This window comes from Cydia strobilella, chromosome 22 (assembly GCF_947568885.1).
Source record: "Cydia strobilella chromosome 22, ilCydStro3.1, whole genome shotgun sequence".
Taxonomy (NCBI): domain Eukaryota; kingdom Metazoa; phylum Arthropoda; class Insecta; order Lepidoptera; family Tortricidae; genus Cydia; species Cydia strobilella.
In genome coordinates, this window is record NC_086062.1 from 9,462,170 (window position 1) to 9,485,298 (window position 23,129).

Genomic DNA, 23,129 nt, shown 5'->3' on the forward strand with positions numbered 1-23,129 from the left:
GAAAGAACATGGGTCAAAATCATAAAAATAATTAATGCAAATAAAAAAAATCATTTATCCATATTTAAATACATTTTATCGTATTTTTATAAATATTTATTTTTATTTTTAAAGTGTGTCGACAGATGGCAGTGAATTTACTGGGGTTACAAAATTTACTATGACAGTAGTTACTCTATGCGTATATTGAACATTCCACCACCACACCACGACCGCTGTAAGGGGTTCGAAACGTCGGGAATTCAATATATGCGATATAATCCGATTTCATAGTTTTATTTCATGAGTAACTATCGCGGTAACCGAAGACAATATTATGTACACCGTTTAATACGATTACGATTAATACGATTTCCCGCGAAATATGTCATTTCATACTGGTCCGTGAAAATTTTACAGTTCTGACATTTCTTTTATTGTTAATACACTTCCACTTAAGATGCGTTTTTGACTAAGAGGATATAACCAAACGGAGTAGCCATTAACAGGCGTTCCCCTCTGTCGAAAATAGTCGGCCAATGGTAACAACGTGGACTGACGTTTAACTGACATGGCTATTTTTAGTTACGTATTGACGTTCCCCTCCCCCGCAAAAATCGACAGACTTTTTTGTACAGAAAATTACAGACAAGGCGTCACCGTTTGGTTATATCCTCTAAGGTTTTTGACGTGGTCATCTGTCAACCCGATAATTTTTTTCTTTTCATGCGTTTGTCGATGTATTGTCGTTTTGTCTAGGCCCCCTGTGATTTATAAAAAGGTTCACGTATCTACGTACTTATGACCTATTTTCTGCGATTTCTTCAACAACGCGCTTGCCCTAGTTACACGAGTAATCGTATAATGATAATATTTTATGCGAATTTTACGAGTCCATAAGATAAATCGCTCGGAAATCTTTTTACGTGCCCCATTAACGGTATTTAACTTTAACGGGACGATCAACGTTTTAAGTTAATGAGCTAATTTCGAGATTAACAAACTGAGTGTCCATTAAATTATAAGTTACTTTTGTTGCAGGATTTAATAAAATAGCAATAACAGTTAAAGCTACTTCTCTGCGTCAAATTTTTGTGTTGTTTTTAAACGTTATTAAAATAATAATACTTGTGCATAATGCTCCTAGTAATTCTTAAATCATTGTACTATGTTTGCCAGAAAAACGCTCCGAGCGATTGGCACACAACGATGCCAGCGTCAAGCGGAATCGCTTAGGTCGTTGAGCGTTGTTTTCCTGGCCCTTTAGTAGTTTCTACGTCTTTTTTTTGACGATTTGCGCTACTGCGTATTGCGCTTTAAAAATGTTCATGTAAGTAACCGAGCAATCCGTCGGGAAAGCCAGAGCTTGCTTTTTTTACTCGTAAACTTTGGTCCGAGGTGTAGGGTTGGAGCCGGCGTAGTTTTTATCGCGTTTATATATATCTTTACTTAAAAATAATTATAGTGTATAACTAGCCTTATGAACCGATTTTGCATGTACAACCAGCCTTAAAATTTATAGTCTATGATGGTTCATTATTTTTAGTATGTGGGTATTTTTGCATTTTGTAGTTTTCCTCAGTCACCCGTTGACCACGAACGCTGTAAAGAGTTCGAAACGTCGGGATGTATTATAAATTCAATATACGCGATATAATCCGTTTTCATAGTTTCATAGTTATTTCGTAAACTTTGACTTAAAATAAGAACGCCAAGTAAAATTACGTTCTATGAATCACGCTACTATATTTTCAATAATTTTCATACTTAGGCCCTCAGCTCCAGCACACAGAGCGTAAGCGTAAACGTCGCGTAAGCGTAATCGGTTTTTAAGTGAAATCTCATTGTTTGAAATCATGGCGTCACAGGCGTCAGATATCTTTGGCGGATGTATCGACGATCTTACTTTCTCGACAGATGAAGACTTTGTATTGTTTGATTATGTCAGAAGTTTTGCTTTTTACGCCTGTATTACGCTACGCCAAATGACGACAAATCTCTCTTCGTGTGCGCTTGTTTGAACTTGTACGTGATCGTAGCGCTCTTGTTTTACGCGCGTATTACGATACGCTTACGCTCCGTGCGCTGTGAGGGCCTTAAGTACTTGACGCTGCACGCATCGAGTTAAACCAATATGAAATCGTTAATGTAACCGTGACAATACATTTCTATATCAATCATCCTGACGCAGTGTGCGTGAAGCTGGAAACGCCCTAAACGGGAAAGGGGTGATGCTATATAAAATTGATTGCTTGAACACAGTTCCCTTTCTTATATTTATATTTCCCTCTTGCACTTTTTACTCAAATGAACGCAAGTTGGCGCTTTTCAACCTCACAAATTCAATAACAATCGGAACAATAGATTGGACACAATAGGAACTTTCGGCATCCTGCTTATTCTAGAATGCCGTAAGTCTGTTTGAAATTAAATATGCATAAGCCCTTTTGGAAGTCGTTGGAAAGTTTGCCCTGCTGCCTGTTCTTTTCTTTAAAATTTGCTTAAAAGAGGGAACAGACTTAACAATTTTATTGCAACTGCATAATATATTGTATAGAAAAGTTGTGGTTTTGAAGAAAGTGAATGTAGCTAATGGCCGTCAGCGACTTCAATGCGTCTTTTATTAGTACCTAATTGTTTTGACGAATTTGACAATGCGATTAGACAAAGTGACAGCGAGCATTCAACTCTGTGGTATTTAGGGTTCCGTACCCAAAGGGTAAAAACGGGACCCTATTACTAAGACTCCGTTGTCCGTCCGTCTGTCACTCATGAACCGTGATAGCTAGACAGTTGAAATTTTCACAGATGATGTATTTCTGTTGCCGCTATAAAGAAAAGAATAGAATAAAGAATAAAGATCATTTATTTTCAGCTAAAGGTTACAGACATTCCAGGGGTCTCCGCACTAGGCAGTGGCTGTATCGCGGGGAACCAATTACAATTTAAATATCAGACTTTGTTACAATTAAAAACTATCATTTAGTAAGAAACTACTAACTACAAACTAAGACTTAATCTAGACACAAAACTACCTAAACTATAACAACAGAAAACAGGATAAAATCAATATTTAAGGGGGCTCCCATACAACAAACTTGATTTTTTTGCCGTTTTTATAGATAATGGTACGGAACCCTCGCACCGAAGTCAGACTCGCACTTGGCCGGTTTTATTTATGATATAGGAGGCAAACGAGCAGACGAATCGCCTGATGTGAAGCAATAACAGGGTCGCAAGTTGTCGGCCTTTAAAATGGTATGCTCTTTATATCGGTCCGGAAATACAGCGGGCGACAGTTCATTCCGTAGCCACAGAATAAATAATAGTACTAGGTACATAAGATTCACTCTTTACCAAAACGCGTCTATTACGACAGATATGACCGCTAGGTGGCGCAAGCGCGAGCAGGCGTCCGTTCCGTAGCGGTACGTGGCAACTTCTATGGCTAGACACCAAAATTGGTGTGGCCCGCATGTACGCGACAAAATCGCGGAGTGAGCCACGCCTGCCGTAGCTTAGCTGTGCAAGGCACGAAGTTTCTGGAGAAATGTACAGTTGAGGACTGCCAACCATCTAAGAATCTAAGTGATGAAGATGGAAATTCTGTCGCGCGATGACAAAATGCTACACTTGACATGCAAAGGTCATTTCGATTTTTGGGACTTTGTTTTGATTGTCAGTCTTCATTACCTAACATTCTCTGCTAATACCTATTTATCTTGTAATCGAATAGGCCTCGATTTAGGGACATTCAATTACGTCAAATTGTTCAAACTTTTCCGATCTTATTGATCATTTTAATTCAAGAGAAAACATTTAAACAAGGAGTTTTGGACGTAACCGCCATGTTTTTTATGATGATTTATGGCATCTTGACACTAGGAAAGTTATGGTGTCGGGTATCAAAGCTAATTGGGATTAAACAAAACTTGTTTTCGTTTACCTAATATGACTGCTTTGTTATGGAATGCCCCGTTATTTGAGTTGCGTATATCTCAAAAACCGGGGCCTATTTATTAAAGACTAAAGACAGAATTTTATTGCAGCCAATCAAAACTTTTAATTACCAATCACAACTTTTTTTAATTGCGAATAATTGTGTATTGGATAATATTCAAAGCGGTCGGGGTATATTTAAGGAGAAGGGATAACTTTCAGTCATATATGTTAGATAAGTGTCAGCCATATAGATCGTTTTTCGAAATGCAAAATGTACCGAGTTTCGTTTATACATATAGCGACCCGCCCCGGCTTCGCACGGGTAAACCTTAACAAATTACACACATAAACCTATCTCAAGAATCACTCTATTGATAGTTGAAAACCGCATGAAAACCCGTTCAGTAGTTTTTGAGTTTATCGCGAAATTCGCGAACATACATACAGACAGACGCGGTGGGGGACTTTGTTCTATAAGATGTATAGATAGATATAGTCTGTTAAACATATTAATAACGGGTCACTCACGTATTTTAAGTCGAAAACGCTCGACATGTTTCACTCCGTACCGAGGAGCGTCATCAGGAGCTTGCGTCGATTTAAAATACGCGAGTGTCCCGTTATTAATATGTTTAATATGTCTGTGTCTCACGGAAGTTTTGTTAGATATAGTCTGTCGTTGAAAGTACTTACTTGAAGTTAGCTTACTTTTTACGTATTCATATCTTAATCTCGTCCGTCAGCCGGACTTAGTAAACATAACCTCAAAAGATTAGACTGTCAGCGTAACCACTGGAACCCGGAAAGTATTCACTCGACGCTGGCAATTAGCATAATCCCGGTAAGAACAATTTCACGGAACTTTGTGAGCTTCAAGTACAGGAGTCACGTGAATTATAACAAGTACTTAGTTTGAGTTATAGCTGTAGAATGTTACTTTGAAGTAATGAAGTAACATCTTAATAAGTTCACTGCTGAATGAAAGGACACCAAATAATTAATAGAATCGGGCGATACTTGCGGAAATCCATATATATTAAGTCCCCGGCAAGCTCGGCCGAATTTCACCTTCCCATACAAACGGAGTTTCGTTCTCATTTTAAAACTACGTGTTGGATTGTAATGAAACTTTGCACAATGACATGAGGTATATCTAGGTCTGTAATTAGTTTATATAGCTCTATTATATAAAATAAACAAAATAGAGCAAAAACAAGTTTTGTATGAAAAACTTAGTCGTATTTTTTTACTATGGTATCTGAAGCTACATAAACTAATTACAGCCCTAGATATACCTTATCCCATTGTACCTACGTTTGTATGGAGAACCGAGCTTGCCGGGGACTTAAAACAAAAATATTGCTAAGCTAATCCGCGAAATAATATCGAGCTAGTGAATTATTTATCGTCTTGGTAATTTGCGCGCATCTCACGTTCGACTTTCACTTCATTTCGCATGCATCAATCATCGATCTTCAAGATCGTATTAAAACCATAACAAATTGTTAAATCTGAAGCGGGCTAAACGAGAAAAGCAAGCAAATAATGCAAGTAATAAAAACTTGTAAATATACATTTTGCAAAAGTTATCAGCTAAACTTCCTCCTCCTCAAGTATAACTCTTAAAATCCACATTTTCCTTCCTTAAACAATTTGTCACAGCCCCAAAATGAGCTCCCCTGTTATGAAAAAGAAAAACAATTTAAAACTACCCTTCGTCATTTCCATATAATTCGGCAAAACAAAACCAATAAAATGACGTCATTTTTCAATCGCTGAGTCGTGGGCTTACTTTGAATTGAAACTAAATCTGCTGTCATAAAATAAAAAAACTCGCTAAAACCGTGATTTTTTTTTTTTTACAATAGGATCATGTGGGGAGAGGATTGTGGTCGTAAATGTATAATTACAGCGGCGATTTAACACCTGATACGATTATAACAAGCTATGTTTTCAGAACCACGTCCTTTAACATTTACGGTTACTTTTTATGCTTTTTTTTTTTTTAATCTACATAATTAAAAGGAGCCTTTATCACTGAGACATGTCGGCTCCGTTGGGCCTCTACATTACAGTTTCAATAAGTGTTAGTATACATCAAAAAAACTGTACACGAATTTCGCAGTTTTAGACAGGGGTTCCGCCAATATCGTGTGAAAAACCCCAATGTCAGTTACTGCATAACCCCTAGCTTTAAATAGTTGCGCCCTCTTGTCTCGAGTCCGAACACATTCCATTAAGAAGTGCTGTACATCCTCTTATGCTTAAAAAATAAGATATTGCTTGAATTAATGGAAACGCTATATCAAACAGGATTTAATAGGATAGAGCTGTACTGTCATAGTAAATTTTATAACCACTGTAAATTCACTGCCATCTATCGACACACTTTAAAACTAAAAATAAAGATTTATAAAAATGCGATAAAATGTATTTAAATATGGATAAATGTTTTTTTTTTATTTGCATTAATTATTTTTATATGATTTTGACCCATGTTCTTTCACTGATATGAAAAACAAAAAATTCGTTAAAATTATAAATAACAAACGAAACCGTCAACGCCCTCTATACGACAGTAGGCCAAAGCTAGTGGCGCCATCTGATCGAGAATCAAATTTTCGTGATTTTCGAGGCACGGTTTTTCCTTAGACTGTATCCATCTATTACTCAATATGATTGCCGCGCTTTTTGTTTATATGGATTCGCGCAGTCCTCTTCGCATATATTTTTACCAAGTTATTATTGACAGATTTTACAACCTTACGTGTCATTTGCTCTTTTTAAAATATTTCCTTCTGATAAAATAATAGACGCCGCTTATTAGAATGTGTCGCAACGCGGATGCGATATACTCTTAGCGCCATCTGTCGGCGAGTAGCGGAACTAATGTAAGGTATTATTTTAGATTTGATAGAAAAAATTATCTAGCGATTTTATTAAGTTACTACGCAAAATTAAATTGGATATATTCGTATTTTCGTGTGTTATATTGTATTCTAGTTTTTTTATGGGATATTTTATTTTTTAAGAAAGTTAGGTACTTAATGATTTTGTTTATTTTGTTATAACCAAGTGAAACAATTATTTCACTTTGTACAATTTACTAGCAGATTTCTAAAAACAATATTGAAAATTAAATACACACTCGTCCCATGCAAATGTGCATTAACAATTTAAGCTAAACGGATACGCTAATATAAACACTTCATACACAGTCGTATCCATTACCAGTCATTTCAAAATAACCCTTAAAACCAAGACTTTAAAGCGCTATAGTTAAACCCTAGGCATTCCATTCGCATCTTGTCTGAACGTACGTCTTTTTGTACTTACATGTATACGTTAAGCGTTATTACAAGGGTTTAAGGTTAAAAATAGTATACATATTTATGCATGAAAGGATTCATTAAAATGCTGTGTACATCTCGAAAATAAACTCACTGAATGGGCGCGGGCAGTATGCCAATTTTTGACATTTCCATGCAACCGTGGGGACTCCTCTATTGATACAATATCCTCAATATCGGGGGTCTAGGTATACTGGTGAAGATGTGATAGAATGTAGGCGTTGTAGACCTAGTTATGGCTGATTTAAAGGTCATTGGCTTTAGATGTAGGTAGTTTTATGGTTCTATTTGTATGTCTGGTCAGACGTCTGTCATTTGCCAAACTATTGTTATGGCTGGGTCAAATGAAAGCGACTTATTTTTCGCTATGCTGCCACGAAGTGCTGGAATAACCTTCCGCCACCAATTTGGGAGAGCATTACTGTTAGTGGATTGAAGTCTGATCTTCAATGACGCTTACGCTCAAAGATCACGGATATAGGAACATTTCATGAGTGCGAAAAAAGTGGGAATCAACACTCACTCAGCGTGTTGATTCCCATTCCCACACGTCTTCATCTCCGCCGTAGTGGAAAGGCAGCCTTAGGGCGCTTTCACATGGTCCGATCCGATATCGGTATCCGTATAATGTATAAAATAAACATATTTATTCATATAAGAAATCTTTATTGATAAAAAAAAAATCTTAATGCAAAAAGGCGCTTTTTTTCTTAGCTCTTTTTCTCATAGGCACCATCCCACATCCGATTTCAGCCATGTCGGAGCTCCGTCGGCTATCGGACCGACATTATCGGATATCGGATCCTACATCCGATACTGCGAAATATTGTGGTAGTGCGAAAGCGAATGTATATAGGATCCCACATCCGATATCAGATCGGACAATGTGAAAACGCTCTTACGCAGCGTACTACGCAGGCAAACAACACGCGAACGCGAAGCGAAGCGATGCGGCGCGGGGTGAATCAATCCTTTGATACCTATAGATGTGTCCTACGTGGGTGATCTCGTTGCGAACGCGAACGCCGTGGGCCCGCCGCGCCGCGCCGTTCGCAAGTTGTTCGCTTACGTAAAACGCTGCGTTACGCTCGTGCGCTGAACGCCATACAAATAATGTTCTGCTCCAGTGCAATTACTTAGAGCGTTTTCTTAGCCCTCAGTCTATCTAGAATGCATAACATGCAATAACATTGCACTGCAACAACAATGCGAGAACGTATGCAGATTTAAATTGCAGATGCAGTCAATTCGAATTTTTAACGTTTGAACTTGATTTGATATCGATTTCACATTACTTGCAGTCCACACCAATCTCTACACATTATAAATACGAAAGTCTGTTTCCTCTTCACGTTTAAACCGCTAACCGATTTAGATGAAATTTGGTATGGAGATAATGAGACCCGGGGAAGGACATAGGGTAGTTTTTTATCAATCATCATCATTCCACGCAGACGAAATCGTCTAAAGCTAAAGCTAAAAAGCTAGTCTAAAGGGGCCCACTGATTACTAGTCCGCCGGACGATATCGGCCTGTCAGGTGTTCGGAACTGTCAAATTTTTGTTCTGACAGGCTGATATCGTCCGGCGGACTGATAATCTGTGGGCCCCTTAAGTATAATTATAAAACAGTATATGTATATACCTACTTAACTGTTACGTACCGGCCAATAATATATCACCTTTGAGTGCTTTTGTATGAGCTTATATAGAATAAACAATATAGGTTTGTTTGTAGATTGCATATTTTACTAGTCATTTTATACAAATATATGATGAATATTGCAATAAAATACTGTGAATTACAATAGGATACTCAGCATATTACTAAAAAACCTCTAGCAAAAAAATGAAGTTTACAATACATTTAAAAAAAAACCTCTGAAAAAACCATTAGATGAGACCAATTTTTCTCATCGTATCGCGTGTACAAAGGAATACTACTAGACTACCTAAAACAGTGACGTGGAAGTCACTCACAAATAAATAAAAAAAGTTATACGGTAAAAACATGGAGGTGATATATTATTGGCCGGTACTGTATATAGATTCTAAGCAATAATGAACAGGCTAAACCGGTGAAGTTAGGACCTTAGAATCATATTCTTCAAATGTTGAAAAGCTCTACTACTTCTAAAAAATTGTGTTGAAAGTATGTATTTAAAGATTCTGCGCTAACGAAGTCGCAGGCGCAAGGGTTAGGCTAAGCATATGCTGAGCCGCAGACGACGCAGTTCCCGCAGCGCAGCGCGGAGCAGATTTAGTAAAGTCCTTTAACTATGCACGCTGCATTGCAAGGACGCTGTATTCGTACAAGTAAGAGCGAGATAAAAGTACCTAATGTCAAATCAAGATAAGTTTTGAAAACTTCTAATGCCGCTTTAGGTCAGTGACCCAAGCCTTGTTGATAGTACCAAAGATAGATATAACTCCGTAATAGATGGATACAGTCTAAGGAAAAAACGTGCCTCGAAAATCAAGAAAATTTGATTCTCGTTCAGAGGGCGCTACTAGCTTTGGCCAACTGTCGTATAGATGGCGTTGACGGTTTCGTTTGTTATTTAACAATTTTAACGCATATCAGTGAAAGAACATGGGTCAAAATCATAAAAATAATAAATGCAAATAAAAAAAATCATTTATCCATATCTAAATACATATTATCGTATTTTTAAAAATATTTATTTTTAGTTTTAAAGTGTGTCGACAGATGGCAGTGAATTTACTGGGGTTACAAAATTTACTATGACAGTACCGCTCTAGTATAAGTTACTCTATGATAGTACAAAGAGATCACATCACAAGATATTAAAGTTTGATCAAAGGAAAACAATCCTACATATTGGTTTCGCTTTCAATTGAATTGGCTTCTTTCATGTTATTTTCGGGATTTATGATTTAAGAATTGTATTATAATTGTATGCTTCAAGGGCGAATAGGTTATTTGCGACCTGAATTGATTTGTTTTCTTTTTAAGATGAAGTTCGTGAGTAAAATTATAAATAACCATGATTATTTGGGGCATTTCTATGAAAAGGGACCTTATTGTCGATGGCGCTTACGCCGCACCGCGTCGCGCGGTATTGTATTTATATCGGAGCATCGTTAATAATTATTAAATAATGGCGTAAGCGCCATCGACAATAAGGTCCCGTTTTATAGAAAATACCACATTTTTGTTGCAAACTCTAAAGCAAAAATATTGTGTAAAATGTAAAGCCAATTTTACCTACACATACCTACAAGGAATCAGTTTATAAAAGTACCTGTGTCATTTAACAACACTGAACTAAAACTAGTTAGCTATACCCTTAGTAAACCTATTATTGGCACTCCACCGTCCCCACCAATGGTTAGCACTTTCAACCTAGTTAGCCATCTGTTACTTTTCAGTTCCAATAAAATGGTACCCTATTTGGTTAAAAGGGGTAGAAACTTACACTTGCATTAGAATTTATGAAATTTTAGTTCTATTTTACAAAATTAATTTGCGATGTCAAAAACTAAAGCACAATTGCGTTTTAGCTTCGTACAAACCGCAAGGAAAAGTCAAGTGTTATGACGGGTATGTCACAATGTCTGTAATCTAGATCTTGCGGTTCATGTCACCACGATATAGTCTGTGGTTTCGTGATGTCTTGACGCAACTTAGTTAATAACATTCTGTATTCTATCACGTTTCTTAATAAGTATTATAGGACTATCTTATTCTCTAGCCCACATGTCAAAACTTGCCAAGACAAATCCAATTTTGATTTCTTTAAATTAAAAATTAAAATCTAATTGAATGGAAGATGTAGCCGTCGTGCAGGTCAGGATCACTACGACTCAAAACTTCAATTCTTAGTGAAACTCATTATATTCTTCCAAGATAGGTTCTCTTGCCAAACGGTTAAATGCAGAAGTGGTGTGCTGATTGCATGAAGGCTGATGATAGCTTTTTGTAGGTTTCTGGGCGACCAGAGGTTTACACAACACACACACACACACACACACATTGATTAAGTTCTACGGTAAGGTCGGTAAGTTGAACAAGGCTTGTGTTTGTGGATAAATGAAAATACATGCTCCATAAAAAGGTCCACAACTCCGGAAAGACCGGAAATCACACAAATAAATGCTCTAACCTGGATTGGAACCCAGACCCAGAAGCTTTGTAGACAGTAAACACATAATTTATACCTACTTATACAAGCCTTTTATGGCCAAGACTTGGCATTTGCGGATCATTACCTACATTAGACCGGTGCAATCTAAGTTGGCTTGCCAAACGAAACTTGGCTTCATGTTTAGCGTATTGAGAGAGTACTTTAGAAACTGCCTAGATACTTGAAAGTTTCGTCTTTATATCTTAACTAAACTCCGTCCGCGATCTCATCACGGCAAAGTCGTAAAACTTTCAACTTATTCACCTTCTTAGGGTTTAAATTTCAATTCCTTTCTCATCAGGGACCGGCCCGCTATCCCTTATCGGGGTTTTATAAGGGTATTGCATAAGGCTTAACTCACCATACCCTTTGCCAGACAAAACCCTTTGTTTTGCTTTTAAAAACCCTTATATAAAGCTACCACATTTGAGTAATCGGTAGCCCAAATACCCTTACAAAACCCTTATCAGCCGCTCACCACCACCTTGCATATTGCTTATAAGGGTTAGCCTTATAAAGGGCTTCCCTTTTAGCATATAAGCGTGCTAATTTAAGTCGTCTACCTTGTTCATAAAGCACACATTACTTCGAATCCGAGCGATCGTCGGCGGCGACGGCGGCGTTCTTTGACTAGCACGTATTTTCTTTCCTTTTCATACACTACCGTAGATATATACTAATCCTGTCTCTTTCACGCAAAGGGAAACCTTTATAAAAAGCGCTTAAAGATAAGGGTAACCCTTATTAAGAGCTAGCCTTATTTTTGGTTAGCTTTTCGGTAAGGGTTAGTCAAAGGTAAGGGTATGAATGGGCTTGCAGTTCAAAAGGGAAAGTCTTTCAATGTGTTAGCCGTGTTTAAGTGTCGCCCATTGAAAGGGTTTTATCGCGGAAAGGGTTGTCCGGTCCCTGTTTCTCATCATTTACAGCATTTGAAGAACACGTCTTTCAAATATCAAGGTCTTACCTTCATAAACTATAAACTGAAATAGATGTCATATCAAACTTTTGCCTAGGTTTAGGCTGTGCTTTATGTGTGAATATCTAAAGTAACGATTAACGAAACTCTTTATATGTAGAATACTAGGTATTGTAGGTAATTAGTAGATCGACCAAAATTCAACTCGTTTCATAACCGTTTAAATCGATTCCTCGGCGTCTGTCGCAAACTTTTTCTACTCTGAAGTTTGATTCGACGTTTAATACTCTCGCCGTACGTACGTAAGTATAGACTTATCCTATTTAGGTGAGGCTAGGATCATGATTTTAGCGTAAAAAGCCAGTAAATTGGCTTACCTGCAAGATGGCAATTGCCGAGGCCATCTGACATCAATCATTCTGTTGGTACTCTATCCAATTGGATAAGCTTTTTACTTGCTCAAAACCAGTATAAGTTTACCTCTCTAATGCATAATTTTTATCGGATCTCTGGGTTAGGTTACGTTGGTGGTTGCGCTTGAATCGCTCTCTCGCCACTGAGGCGGAATACATGGCTAGATTCTCCATCCAATCGTTTGCTAAGTTTTTTACTCGCTCAAAGAATAATGTATAAATGTCCCTCTAATGCATAGCTTTTATCAGATCTCTAGGTCAAGTTACGTTGGCAAAAGCGCCCGAATTGATTCGCGCGTTCCACCATAGAGGCAGAATACATGGCTAGTTACGCGGTTATCACACTAATGTAGATCCGCACGCCGCTCCGGAGTGTAAGCGTGACAGCGCTATGCAGGTTTTTTTTTAATACTACGTCGGTGGCAAACAAGCATACGGCCCGCCTGATGTTAAGCAGTCTCCGTAGCCTATGTACGCCTGCAACTCCAGAGGAGTTACATGCGCGTTGTCGACCCTAACACTCCTCTCCCTCGAGCTCTGGCAACCTTACTCACCGGCAGGAACACAACACTATTAGTAGGGTCTAGTGTTATTTGGCTGCGGTTTTCTGTAAGGTGGAGGTACCTCCCCAGTTGGGCTCTGCTTTAGATCTGGAATGACATCCGCTGTCCTGTGCCCTACCACACAAAGCGAGATGTCATTCACAGTGCCCATACCCCTCTTTTGGACGTAGTTTAAGGACATACCCGGGTGCAGTCCAGTCCGGGCCCAGGATAGCGATGTCTCGCTTATACATTGAAGACCGCTTTAATCGCATTACCCGTGGGATCTGTTGCGGCGATCGGTTTAATTCGGACGTGATAGATTCCACTTTAAAATCCCATTTGGCTGGTTCTTTTCGTGTTTTATTAACTCGTTGGATTGAGAGTTGGAGCATTATTTATGGCTGGCGCTTGAGTGCCTTTTAAAAGTGAAATGGAAATTAAAATAATTACAAACCTTAGGTTTATTTCATTAGATGTAGGGTATTAGGTAGGTATTACGTATTCAAATAAAAAAGCGCGAATTCTGATAACGACATTTTTAAGAAACTGCGAGTACACACCTCATTTTATTTCCTCAGTTACGTACAAATTACCTTCGTCATATTTTTATGTCATTGGTGGCGAACAAGCAAACCGCCTGCCTTATGATAAGCACAAGTAGTTATTAGCTTATGGACATATGTACAGTCAGCAGTTGTTGAGCAGAAGAAGTAACTAAGCGGGCCAGGTGTTCAAAATGTGCACATCACGCTCTTGATTTCCTAACAAAAAATAAACTGCAGGAGAATGTTGCAGCTTATCTCCATGGGTGGCGTATAAAACTCTTCACCCTTCTTTTTTTAAGAACTATAATTTTTTGTGTTCCATAGACTAACCACTCCCTTCTTTACAGACCGCCACAGAACTACGGCGCGGCGGTGCTGGCGCGGGTGGGCGACGGCGCGGTGCCCTCCTACGCGCCCCCTAACCGCGCCTTCTTCACACCCCCGCTGCCCCCTGAGTACAGGAACCCGTTTGCTGACAAGCCTACACTTAGAGGTAAGTGGTATTTTCTTTGTTTTCTTGACAGCTTGTCTACAGAGCAAGGCGGCAAGCGTCAAGCAGCAACAGCGACACGTGAGAGTGCGACGCTTCCAATCATGAAGACTCGTCGCCGTTTCGCTGCCGTTTGCCGATAAGGATAAGGGTTGTGACTTGTGATCAACAGGAGTGCTGTTCTTCGTTACTCTCCTAACCTTTATGTCTTATGCTACGTTCTATCATCATCAATATCATCAACCGATGCACGTCCAGTCGTCAATAGATAGATATGGATAATGATGGGATATTATCCAAAAAGTTATGATGTTATTGATTGTCGTTCCGGATTTTTTAATAGTCATTGTGTGTGACAGAACAGTGTAATAACTAATAAGATGTAAATTTCTTAAGGTTGCTTCAAAACTATCAACAAATATGCTCTATCTTAAACTTTACTGAAAATACCTACCTAATACTTTAATCAAAATCAATACTAACGTGACAAATTTCTGGATTCCAGGCACGAACACAGACGGGAACAACTACCTTAACCGGAGGCCTATCCCCCCTCCATCTCTCGGGCCAGGCCACGAGAGGATACCCATCAGGCCTCCAGGACAGGTGAGGAGACATAACAGCAGTAACACGAGACCACGGATCGCACATTCCGGGCATCGCATATCATAATATAAACGCCCTTTATTTTAATTATATTAAATATCGCCTGCGCGTCGACACGGCGGTCCTGACAGTCACACGTCCTCGTGTGCAACAAACCATGTAATAGTCATAATTAAAACTGACCGTCGTTTGACAAAATAAAACTATTTTTATTTTGTCTTAACCAGGCCAGGGGACCCATCAGCTTCCTTAAGTGCCACTTGCCAGATTGTATGGTATTTAGCTCTCCTGATTGTAACTAACAAATATTAATATGCTGCAAAGGTTAAATGTCACTATGTAGGTTATTTACACAATAATGGTAGATTTGAAAAGCTATTTAAATTACTTGATTAGCCGGAACATTTTACTTTTTATCGGTTCTATGTACAATTTAGTTTTAATTCTTAATTGCCTCCTACTCTGCCGTCGTTAATAAAAAGCGCATCATTTAACTGAACAGTGTCAATAAAAGAAACAACATTCGTCATAGCCTTTTCTCCAAGCGCATGTATAATGCAAATGCCATCTAAACGGCAATACTACGGCGTCTTTATCTTAAAACCATTACTCCAAATCTGCTACAAACCCTTACAAATCAATCATCATTGCAGGAGACCTCGTCGCCTCAAGTACCAGCACCCCCGCCCGCGCCGCCCCTCCCGCCGGCCGGCATCGAGCCGCAGAAGAAAAAACCACTCAACACCCCTAGCCATAAGGTATGTATTCCTTTACCATACTATAATACCTCCTATGGTTTAATGCAAATGAGACCCAGTGGCTTCACCATAAAGTCGATATTCCATTAGGAAGGGTCAGGTGATTGACTCAAGCCATATAAAGAAGGATCTTGGGGTTAACATACTAGTTGCTTAAGGTATAGAAACGTTTTACTGAAGCCAGATAAGTGCGTATTAAGGATTTTGCATTGTCACGTTCGATTTGCAAGTATGGTTTGATAATACGAAGCCATAGTCTATGATCTATGGGCATTGGCCCATGGCAACTATTGAGTTGCCTGAAAATAAAGAATTTCATTTCATTTTATAGTATATTCGGAAGTTGAATTGATATTTATGCTAAATAAGTTTACGAATCAAACAGGCAAATTGGCTGTAGACTATATAAGGATTGACTTACTCAAAACAACAAAAATAGTCTTAAATTAGTAGAAGGCCCAGACAAATTATTATCGGAATTTCCGAACTTTTACTATTGGCGACATCAAAAACTTTCTTACACTCACACATACATAAGTTAACTTGTTTTTCCTCTCCTTTCAGCCTGAAGAACTAGACAGCGACATAAAACATGGCTCGGACCAGGCCAACTTCACAGACTTCGTGCCAAACTCGCTCAACATCCCCACCATCTCCCGCATCCTCTCCGGCTCCAACGGGCGCAAGGAAGACATCCCCGACGTCCTCCTCAGGACAGTCACCGCCAAACCTCAACACACTGAGAAAACCTCCAAGAGTGACATCTACGTTACCAAGGAAGGTGTCACCCTCAGCGACGCCAACAGAGACAGCTCCACTGAAGGATCAGTCCTTGCCGTCTTAGACCCCGAAATGAACAACCTAGATAGACCTCTAATTGTCGACCAAAATGGAGAGACGAATACTAGAAGAAACCTCCAATACTCGACTAATAAAGATAGAAACGAGAGCAGAAACGACGAATTCACACCAGCGACGACTGTGCATTTCGATCTCAAAGATCCAGAAATGTCCACGGAAAGATACCATAATCTAGCCAACGTCAATTTGGATAAGAAGAATCTGAAGCAGGACTCCAAGAATGGACCAGTGCAGAGAGCAGGAGTCACCTGGCCTTTCGCCTGGAACGTACATATTTATTTAGCGACAGTTATTTTTACAATCCTAGCCGTATTCTCTATATTTAAGATCATATGCTATAATAAGTTCACACACCTCTTTACCCAATACTACTTTATTATACTACACTTAATCTTAGTGTTTGTATGTCTAATGAGGATATTCTACATGTGCTACGATCCATATAATATCAACAATTCGTTGCCAGTTTTTCTTAGTGAGATCCTGCTACATGTCCCAGATATATTCCTTAGCATTGCTTTCTCATGCACCATCCTGTTCCTATTAACCAATAGCATCAACTTCAAGAACACTTGCTGTTCTTTCCTGTTCCGTTCGAGAACAATCATCATCGGGGGTGGTCTACATCTCCTCTCGTGTCTGATGTTGCATATCTTTGAAAATAGTAATACAATTTATAGGACTCCGCAGGGAGTAGAAAAAAGGGTATTAGGTCTAACTTGTCAAATAATATTTATCATGGCATGCTTGACTCTAGGTCTGTGCTATCTCTATGTATATAAAATGCTCAAGTCGATTCTTCAAAAGAAAAGCCACACGTATATACACGGCTTCCAGAATTTATACCAGGCCATTCATATTAATCTGGCGACGGCATTGCTGTTCGTTCTAATGGCCACACTTCAAATATACGGTATCTTTGGAATAAGTCAAGTCAATATGACGAAATTCAACTGGCTTCAGTGGGGCTACCAATTCTCCTTACGTCTTATCGAGATTTGCATTGTAGCCCTTATCTCCTGGGTCATAAGTCTCAAAGTCGGTATCGTGGCTTCTCTACAGCATGAGAAGGCTGACGGGCAGAAAATATCTGGTTTAGGCTTGTTCCCTTGCACGGCTGGGTCTAGCAACGAGCAGTTCGAATCAGATTATCCCGCCATTTGTAACACCAATACTAATCTGCATACGTATACTTTAAGAACTGGCAAGCCGATCTATGAATCAGCCGGCCATCATCCGAACCTGCCCGATCCTTGCTGCGGGGGACCAGCAATAGAACACCCGAGGTTTTTGAACACTATTGGGCCCGCTTGCGACAACAATTCTGGAACTGAAAACTATTCTGGACACAGTTCCATAGCCAACGCTGGCCATAGTAGCTCAACGGAATCCAGCAACGCTACATCCAGCCAAGGTGTGACCAATCATTTGATCAAACACCATCCAAACATGGCTGGTTACAACGGCGTAGAATCCGCTTCCGATGACCACTATTCCAACTGCGACCCCGCCATCCAATCCTTACAAGGAGATGACCCATTAGACCACGAATATAATGTCATACAGTACGGCAGCAACAGCGACTTTATTCGTGACATCAAAAACCAGAACTACAACGGTGGTTCAAACAGAAGTTCGCACAACTTCAAACACATGTCGTACGATAGGGTATCCTCTAGAACGAACAGCAATCCTCGAAAGAAGCATAGAGCGAAGAACAAAAACGTCCAGAACTGTATGACTATGGGTTACGACGCATCGATAGGGCATCATTACCATCAGCCCCATATGCCTGATGAATACGGGAATTATAACACGGAGAACGCGTCCTACCACGCCTCGGGCATCCAAACCCTTAACCCTAACAGGAGTTACGGGGACGGTTGCCAAAGGAGTTCCCAACGACGGAATTCGCCGTCTACTTCCGCCGCTAACTGCAGCGGGAGTCAGAAGAGAGGGAAGAACAATGGATTCCCTGATAGGCCTAAGTCCACAGACTTGTACGGATTTTCCGAAGACCCTAACGAGAGGAGCTACCCATGCGCGTTAGCTCCTCAACCGGCTCCGAGGAACTGCGGGTATGAAGCCTCATACTCCCAGCCTCAGGACGAGGTGACCCCTAACGAAGCTGAGGGGAACAGTATGCTGGTCGCGCAGGACGGCTTCGTGAGGTTCCGGCCTTTGGAAGACGGCCCCTCGCAAACTTGATTCACCATAAATCTGCCGCTGGCAGAGAACCTTAGCTTCTGAAGAATAAAGGCTGATTTTGAACGCTCTTTTTTTTCTGAGCTGCCGAGCCTCGAGTCTATGACTCTCCGATCATGTAAATTGTAAATGATTTAGGTTTAATGCAATATTTAAGTATCATTAACGGCCTCATGTACATACGCGTTTTTTTAAGTTTACGGCCTTTTTATAAGAAATCGTGATTTTTTTATGACCCTGTGACGAACTAGCGATAGTTTTACTATTTTTGCATTTATCTTGATGAGGAAAAGTCTTGAGAAAATTTACTTTTCCTGCAAGTATAAATGAAAACAGCGTTATTTTATTGAAGTTTTGCCAGCAGCCTAATTGCAAAATGATTTCAAAACGAAATTTTTCGATACATAAAAAAAATCTAAATATTTTTATGACCCCGTTCGTGTATACCTCGCAAGGTTAGGGGCAATTGAAATATCAAAAACATATTGCAATTTAACGACTTTTTAGAATCAGCTGACATTTTGGGATATTTTATATATCCTTGGATCGACTGAAAATTCAGTAACAGTGACCGCTTGGATTTGCCATTTGTTATAGGTTTAGCGCCATAATGGTATGAGTATAATACCCACTTAGTTGTAAGTTAACGACAATTTTAACTATATGTGATATCGTTATAAAAATTTTGTTTCAAACAAATCTGTCCATAGATAAGGAATCCAGGTGACATATTTAATGTTAAAAAACATTTATATGTGACGTTCCACAGGTAAAGGAACCTTACAGCTGTTACCGCTTACGGCGCGTTAGTATTGGAATGTCGTAGCCGACCGCAATAAGGTACCAGTACCCGTGGAACGTTACATATGTTGGCTGGTATAATCGTGTCCATATTTGCAGTCCAAGTAATTTAATCATGAATAAATTTTATAAATATTATGTTTTGTTATATCCGTTAAATTATGTTCAATTTAATCAATTAATTACAAATATTTTTTCAATCATCCTACAAAGTTCAGAATGTTTTATTCAATTTATGGATTAAAATATTATGTGAATAATTTGTGTCTAAATACCAATTGTAGAGCCGTATCATTATCTGAATGTCCTATAAAAGTGTTACCACTTTAGTATCTTCGTATATTTAGATCCACGGCAAATAGAAAAAATGTTTTTTGTGAAATAGCATTTTGACTAGTCAGCACGACAGAACTACCATTATGATATGCTGCCATTTTTAATCACACCTATATTCGATACGCACCAAATTATATGACGATTGTATTGATATTCGCTATGCGCGTTGTTTAAACTTATATATGCTCAATTTGACATATATATATTAACTGTCAAATTACTAAATGTTACATGAGTAATGTAGCTCATAGCCGCCAGGCGGCGCCACAATCGTACACATGGCGAACTAAATGTGTATAATTTAAAAGAAATATAATTGCAGTATAATACAGTGTGTTTCGAATATAGGAACTGTTTAGGATACCAGAATATATAAGTTGATACACGAACACAAAAGTATATGTAGATTTGTTATCTACAATAAATGTATGTTGAACATAAATATTATACAATTAACTTGATGTTGGCACTATAAATAGATAGGTAAAATTAAAATAATTGTAAAAATTAGAAAAATACTAAAGAATATTTATAATCGGTACCATCATTCTACGTTTCGTGGTGTTCGTATGTGGCGATACTTAACCGTGCTCATATAATATAATTCCTATGTATATAGATCTTAAATAAGTATAACAGAGGGAATATTTCAGTCAGTTACTTGACTTGGTAAATTAAATCGGTGCCCTAAAATAAGTATTCACTTTTCTATACAGCTAGTATGGCGACGATGGGTACATATCCTTCTAAAGCTCACACAAAATTATTGTCAGTTGAAGTTGAAATCAAGGGAAATATGGTCGAATTTCTTTTGATTTGTAATCGAACGAAACAAAAGAAATGCAACCCTGTTGCAATTGAAAATGGTTCCAACTTCAATGAAGCAATTAGTACTACTAATAGGACCGTGGGCTATACGAGGTTAAGTTGGGGTACTTACTGTACAAGCGTCAAATCATGTACACATCCAAGCAGTATGAATCAAATTAATATTTTAAAACAATACCAAATCCACACAATAATTCTACATAGCAAAAATTACTAAATATTTAGTCCAAAAATCCAGAATGTCAAAATAAGTTGCAGATAATATTCGAAAACTTAGAAAATTGGCTTAGACATTTGGAATTTTTACAAAAATTCGAGGGAGTATCCATTTTGTGCATTCAAAGTGTGGAAAATTAGCAATTTTGGAAACTTTGTTGTCAAATCTGTCGTTCAAATTAGATCAAATCAAGTTCCAATCCTTCACAGTCGCTCCACAGTTAGGTATACCTAATACCAAATGTCACGGCCCGATTCCACTTGAGACCTTCATTAGGCGTAAACAATACGAGTAGTGACAACAAAAGATACCTTTTTTGCGGCGTACAAAACCCGAAAAAGATACCCGACTTTACTTCACTGCAGGTAATACCACCGGACAAGGACAAGTGGCGTACTGGAAGAGAGGCCTATGCTCAGCAGTGGCCGATAAAGTGCTGATATGATGATGATAATGATGAATACCACCACATACTAACTGAAGAGCAGAGCTTGTAAAGCAATTATTAAACAATAGACCAATATTATGGTTCTCTCGAAGTGGAATCACGCCATGGCATTTGAAATTAGGTAATAACTGCGGTGGATGCGCCTTGACTGTGTATTTGTGATTTTGATGCTTGTTCAAGTAAGCTGACTAAATAATTCTTTTGTGCAAGTATGGTGTGGCTACACGCCTGCCGCGAATGCCACTAATTTTATTATTTTTATCTTAACCCATATATGCCCATTGGGTCGTTTTCGACCCAATGAATAAAACAAGCTCCTACACGTTACAATTAGTAGGGGAGTGAACCTACAACCTTAAAGAATGTGGGTCGAAAACCACCCAATGGGCATATATGGGTTAAGCCTGTAAATATTACGGGATACTATAAAGTACCCTTTACGGAACCGTCGCGTTCAATTTGTTGTAAATTTCTATATTTTTTTTTAAATATTTCCAAGACTGTACTTTATCATTTAACAAAATGACAACTGACATATTACTATGTATAAATAAATAAAAACGGTATTGCATTTGTTTGTTTTATTTACTAAATATGATGATGGAAGCTATTGAGATATCTTTTCTGTTGTTCCCAATGGGAATAATCCGAATATTTGGAGAATACAAATGGCTCTCACCTGTTACCACCAAGTTGTTGAAGGTACCTTTTCGAGATTTTTGCTCATATCGAATATCATATAATAACTTCAGACAAAAGTTTCTACATAAAATTTTCCACAAATTAGGTCATATTAATTTTTACTCTACGATAAATAGAGTAAAATATCTGTAGAAAATTTTATGTAGAAATTTTCCGAAGTAATTATAATGCTATTCGTACAGATATTCGAGATATGAGTAAAAATCTGAAAAATCAGTAGGTAGATGAGAAGAGTAACTTCTGATGTTCGAATAACTGAAAACCTGACAAGGCGGAGAAACAAAACATAGATGCATTAATGTAGGATGTTTTTTTTTCATAAGGGGTTCATCCATTAATTACGTCACACAAAATTCTAGGTTTTTTGAACCCCCCCCCCTTAATTTGGCAAACCCCTCCCCCTGGTGTGACGTCCTATTTTTTCAATGACATCGAAAATATTTTTGAGGACAGAAAACTGAACGAATAAAAACGATTATCATCCCAAAAACTTGTTATTTAACGGTACGGCGACTAAAATAAAGTGACGTCACAAAGTTTGCCCCCCTCCCCCAATCCCCTTATCACAACATTAAGGTACCAGCTTCTCCCTCTGGACCGCATCCAACGAAGAATGACTCGACTTGTACGTCTCGGCTCGACAAGTCGAGTCATTCTTCGTTGGATGCGGTCCAGAGGGAGAAGCTGGTACTAAAGATGAAAAAAGTATTACCTGTATTATTAGAAATAAGTACTTTTTCAACTATTTTATACTTACCAGTCGCTTTGCGGTTAAGGAAAACATCGTGAGGAAACCGGACTTATCCTAACAAGGCCTAGTTCCCCCTCTGGGTTGGAAGGTCAGATGGCAGTCGCTTTCGATGGCAGTACTTTTTCAACTGCTTCTTCGCCTTAAAAGCTTCGTCGCCAGTCAAATTACAGTATTAATATTAACTCCACTGAATTAATTCCGACCCCGACATGTTATTGCACAAAAGGTCACAACCGACACGTTCTGTCTAACCACATATGCCATTACACACACAGTAACAATTAAGTCT

The 23,129-nt window shown here is 38.6% G+C and overlaps 1 protein-coding gene across 1 annotated transcript in view; it reads left to right on the forward strand.

Moving 5' to 3' along the window:
* Positions 1-21,958, forward strand: part of LOC134751393 (uncharacterized) — a 48,474-nt gene extending 26,516 nt beyond the window's left edge. The window contains exons 3-6 of the mRNA XM_063686777.1: positions 14,185-14,330; positions 14,833-14,933; positions 15,587-15,691; positions 16,256-21,958. Coding sequence (XP_063542847.1) covers positions 14,185-14,330; positions 14,833-14,933; positions 15,587-15,691; positions 16,256-18,760 — 2,857 coding nt within the window. The 3' untranslated portion in view covers positions 18,761-21,958. The remainder of the gene's footprint in view (positions 1-14,184; positions 14,331-14,832; positions 14,934-15,586; positions 15,692-16,255) is intronic.
* The last annotated feature ends 1,171 nt before the right edge of the window (positions 21,959-23,129 follow it).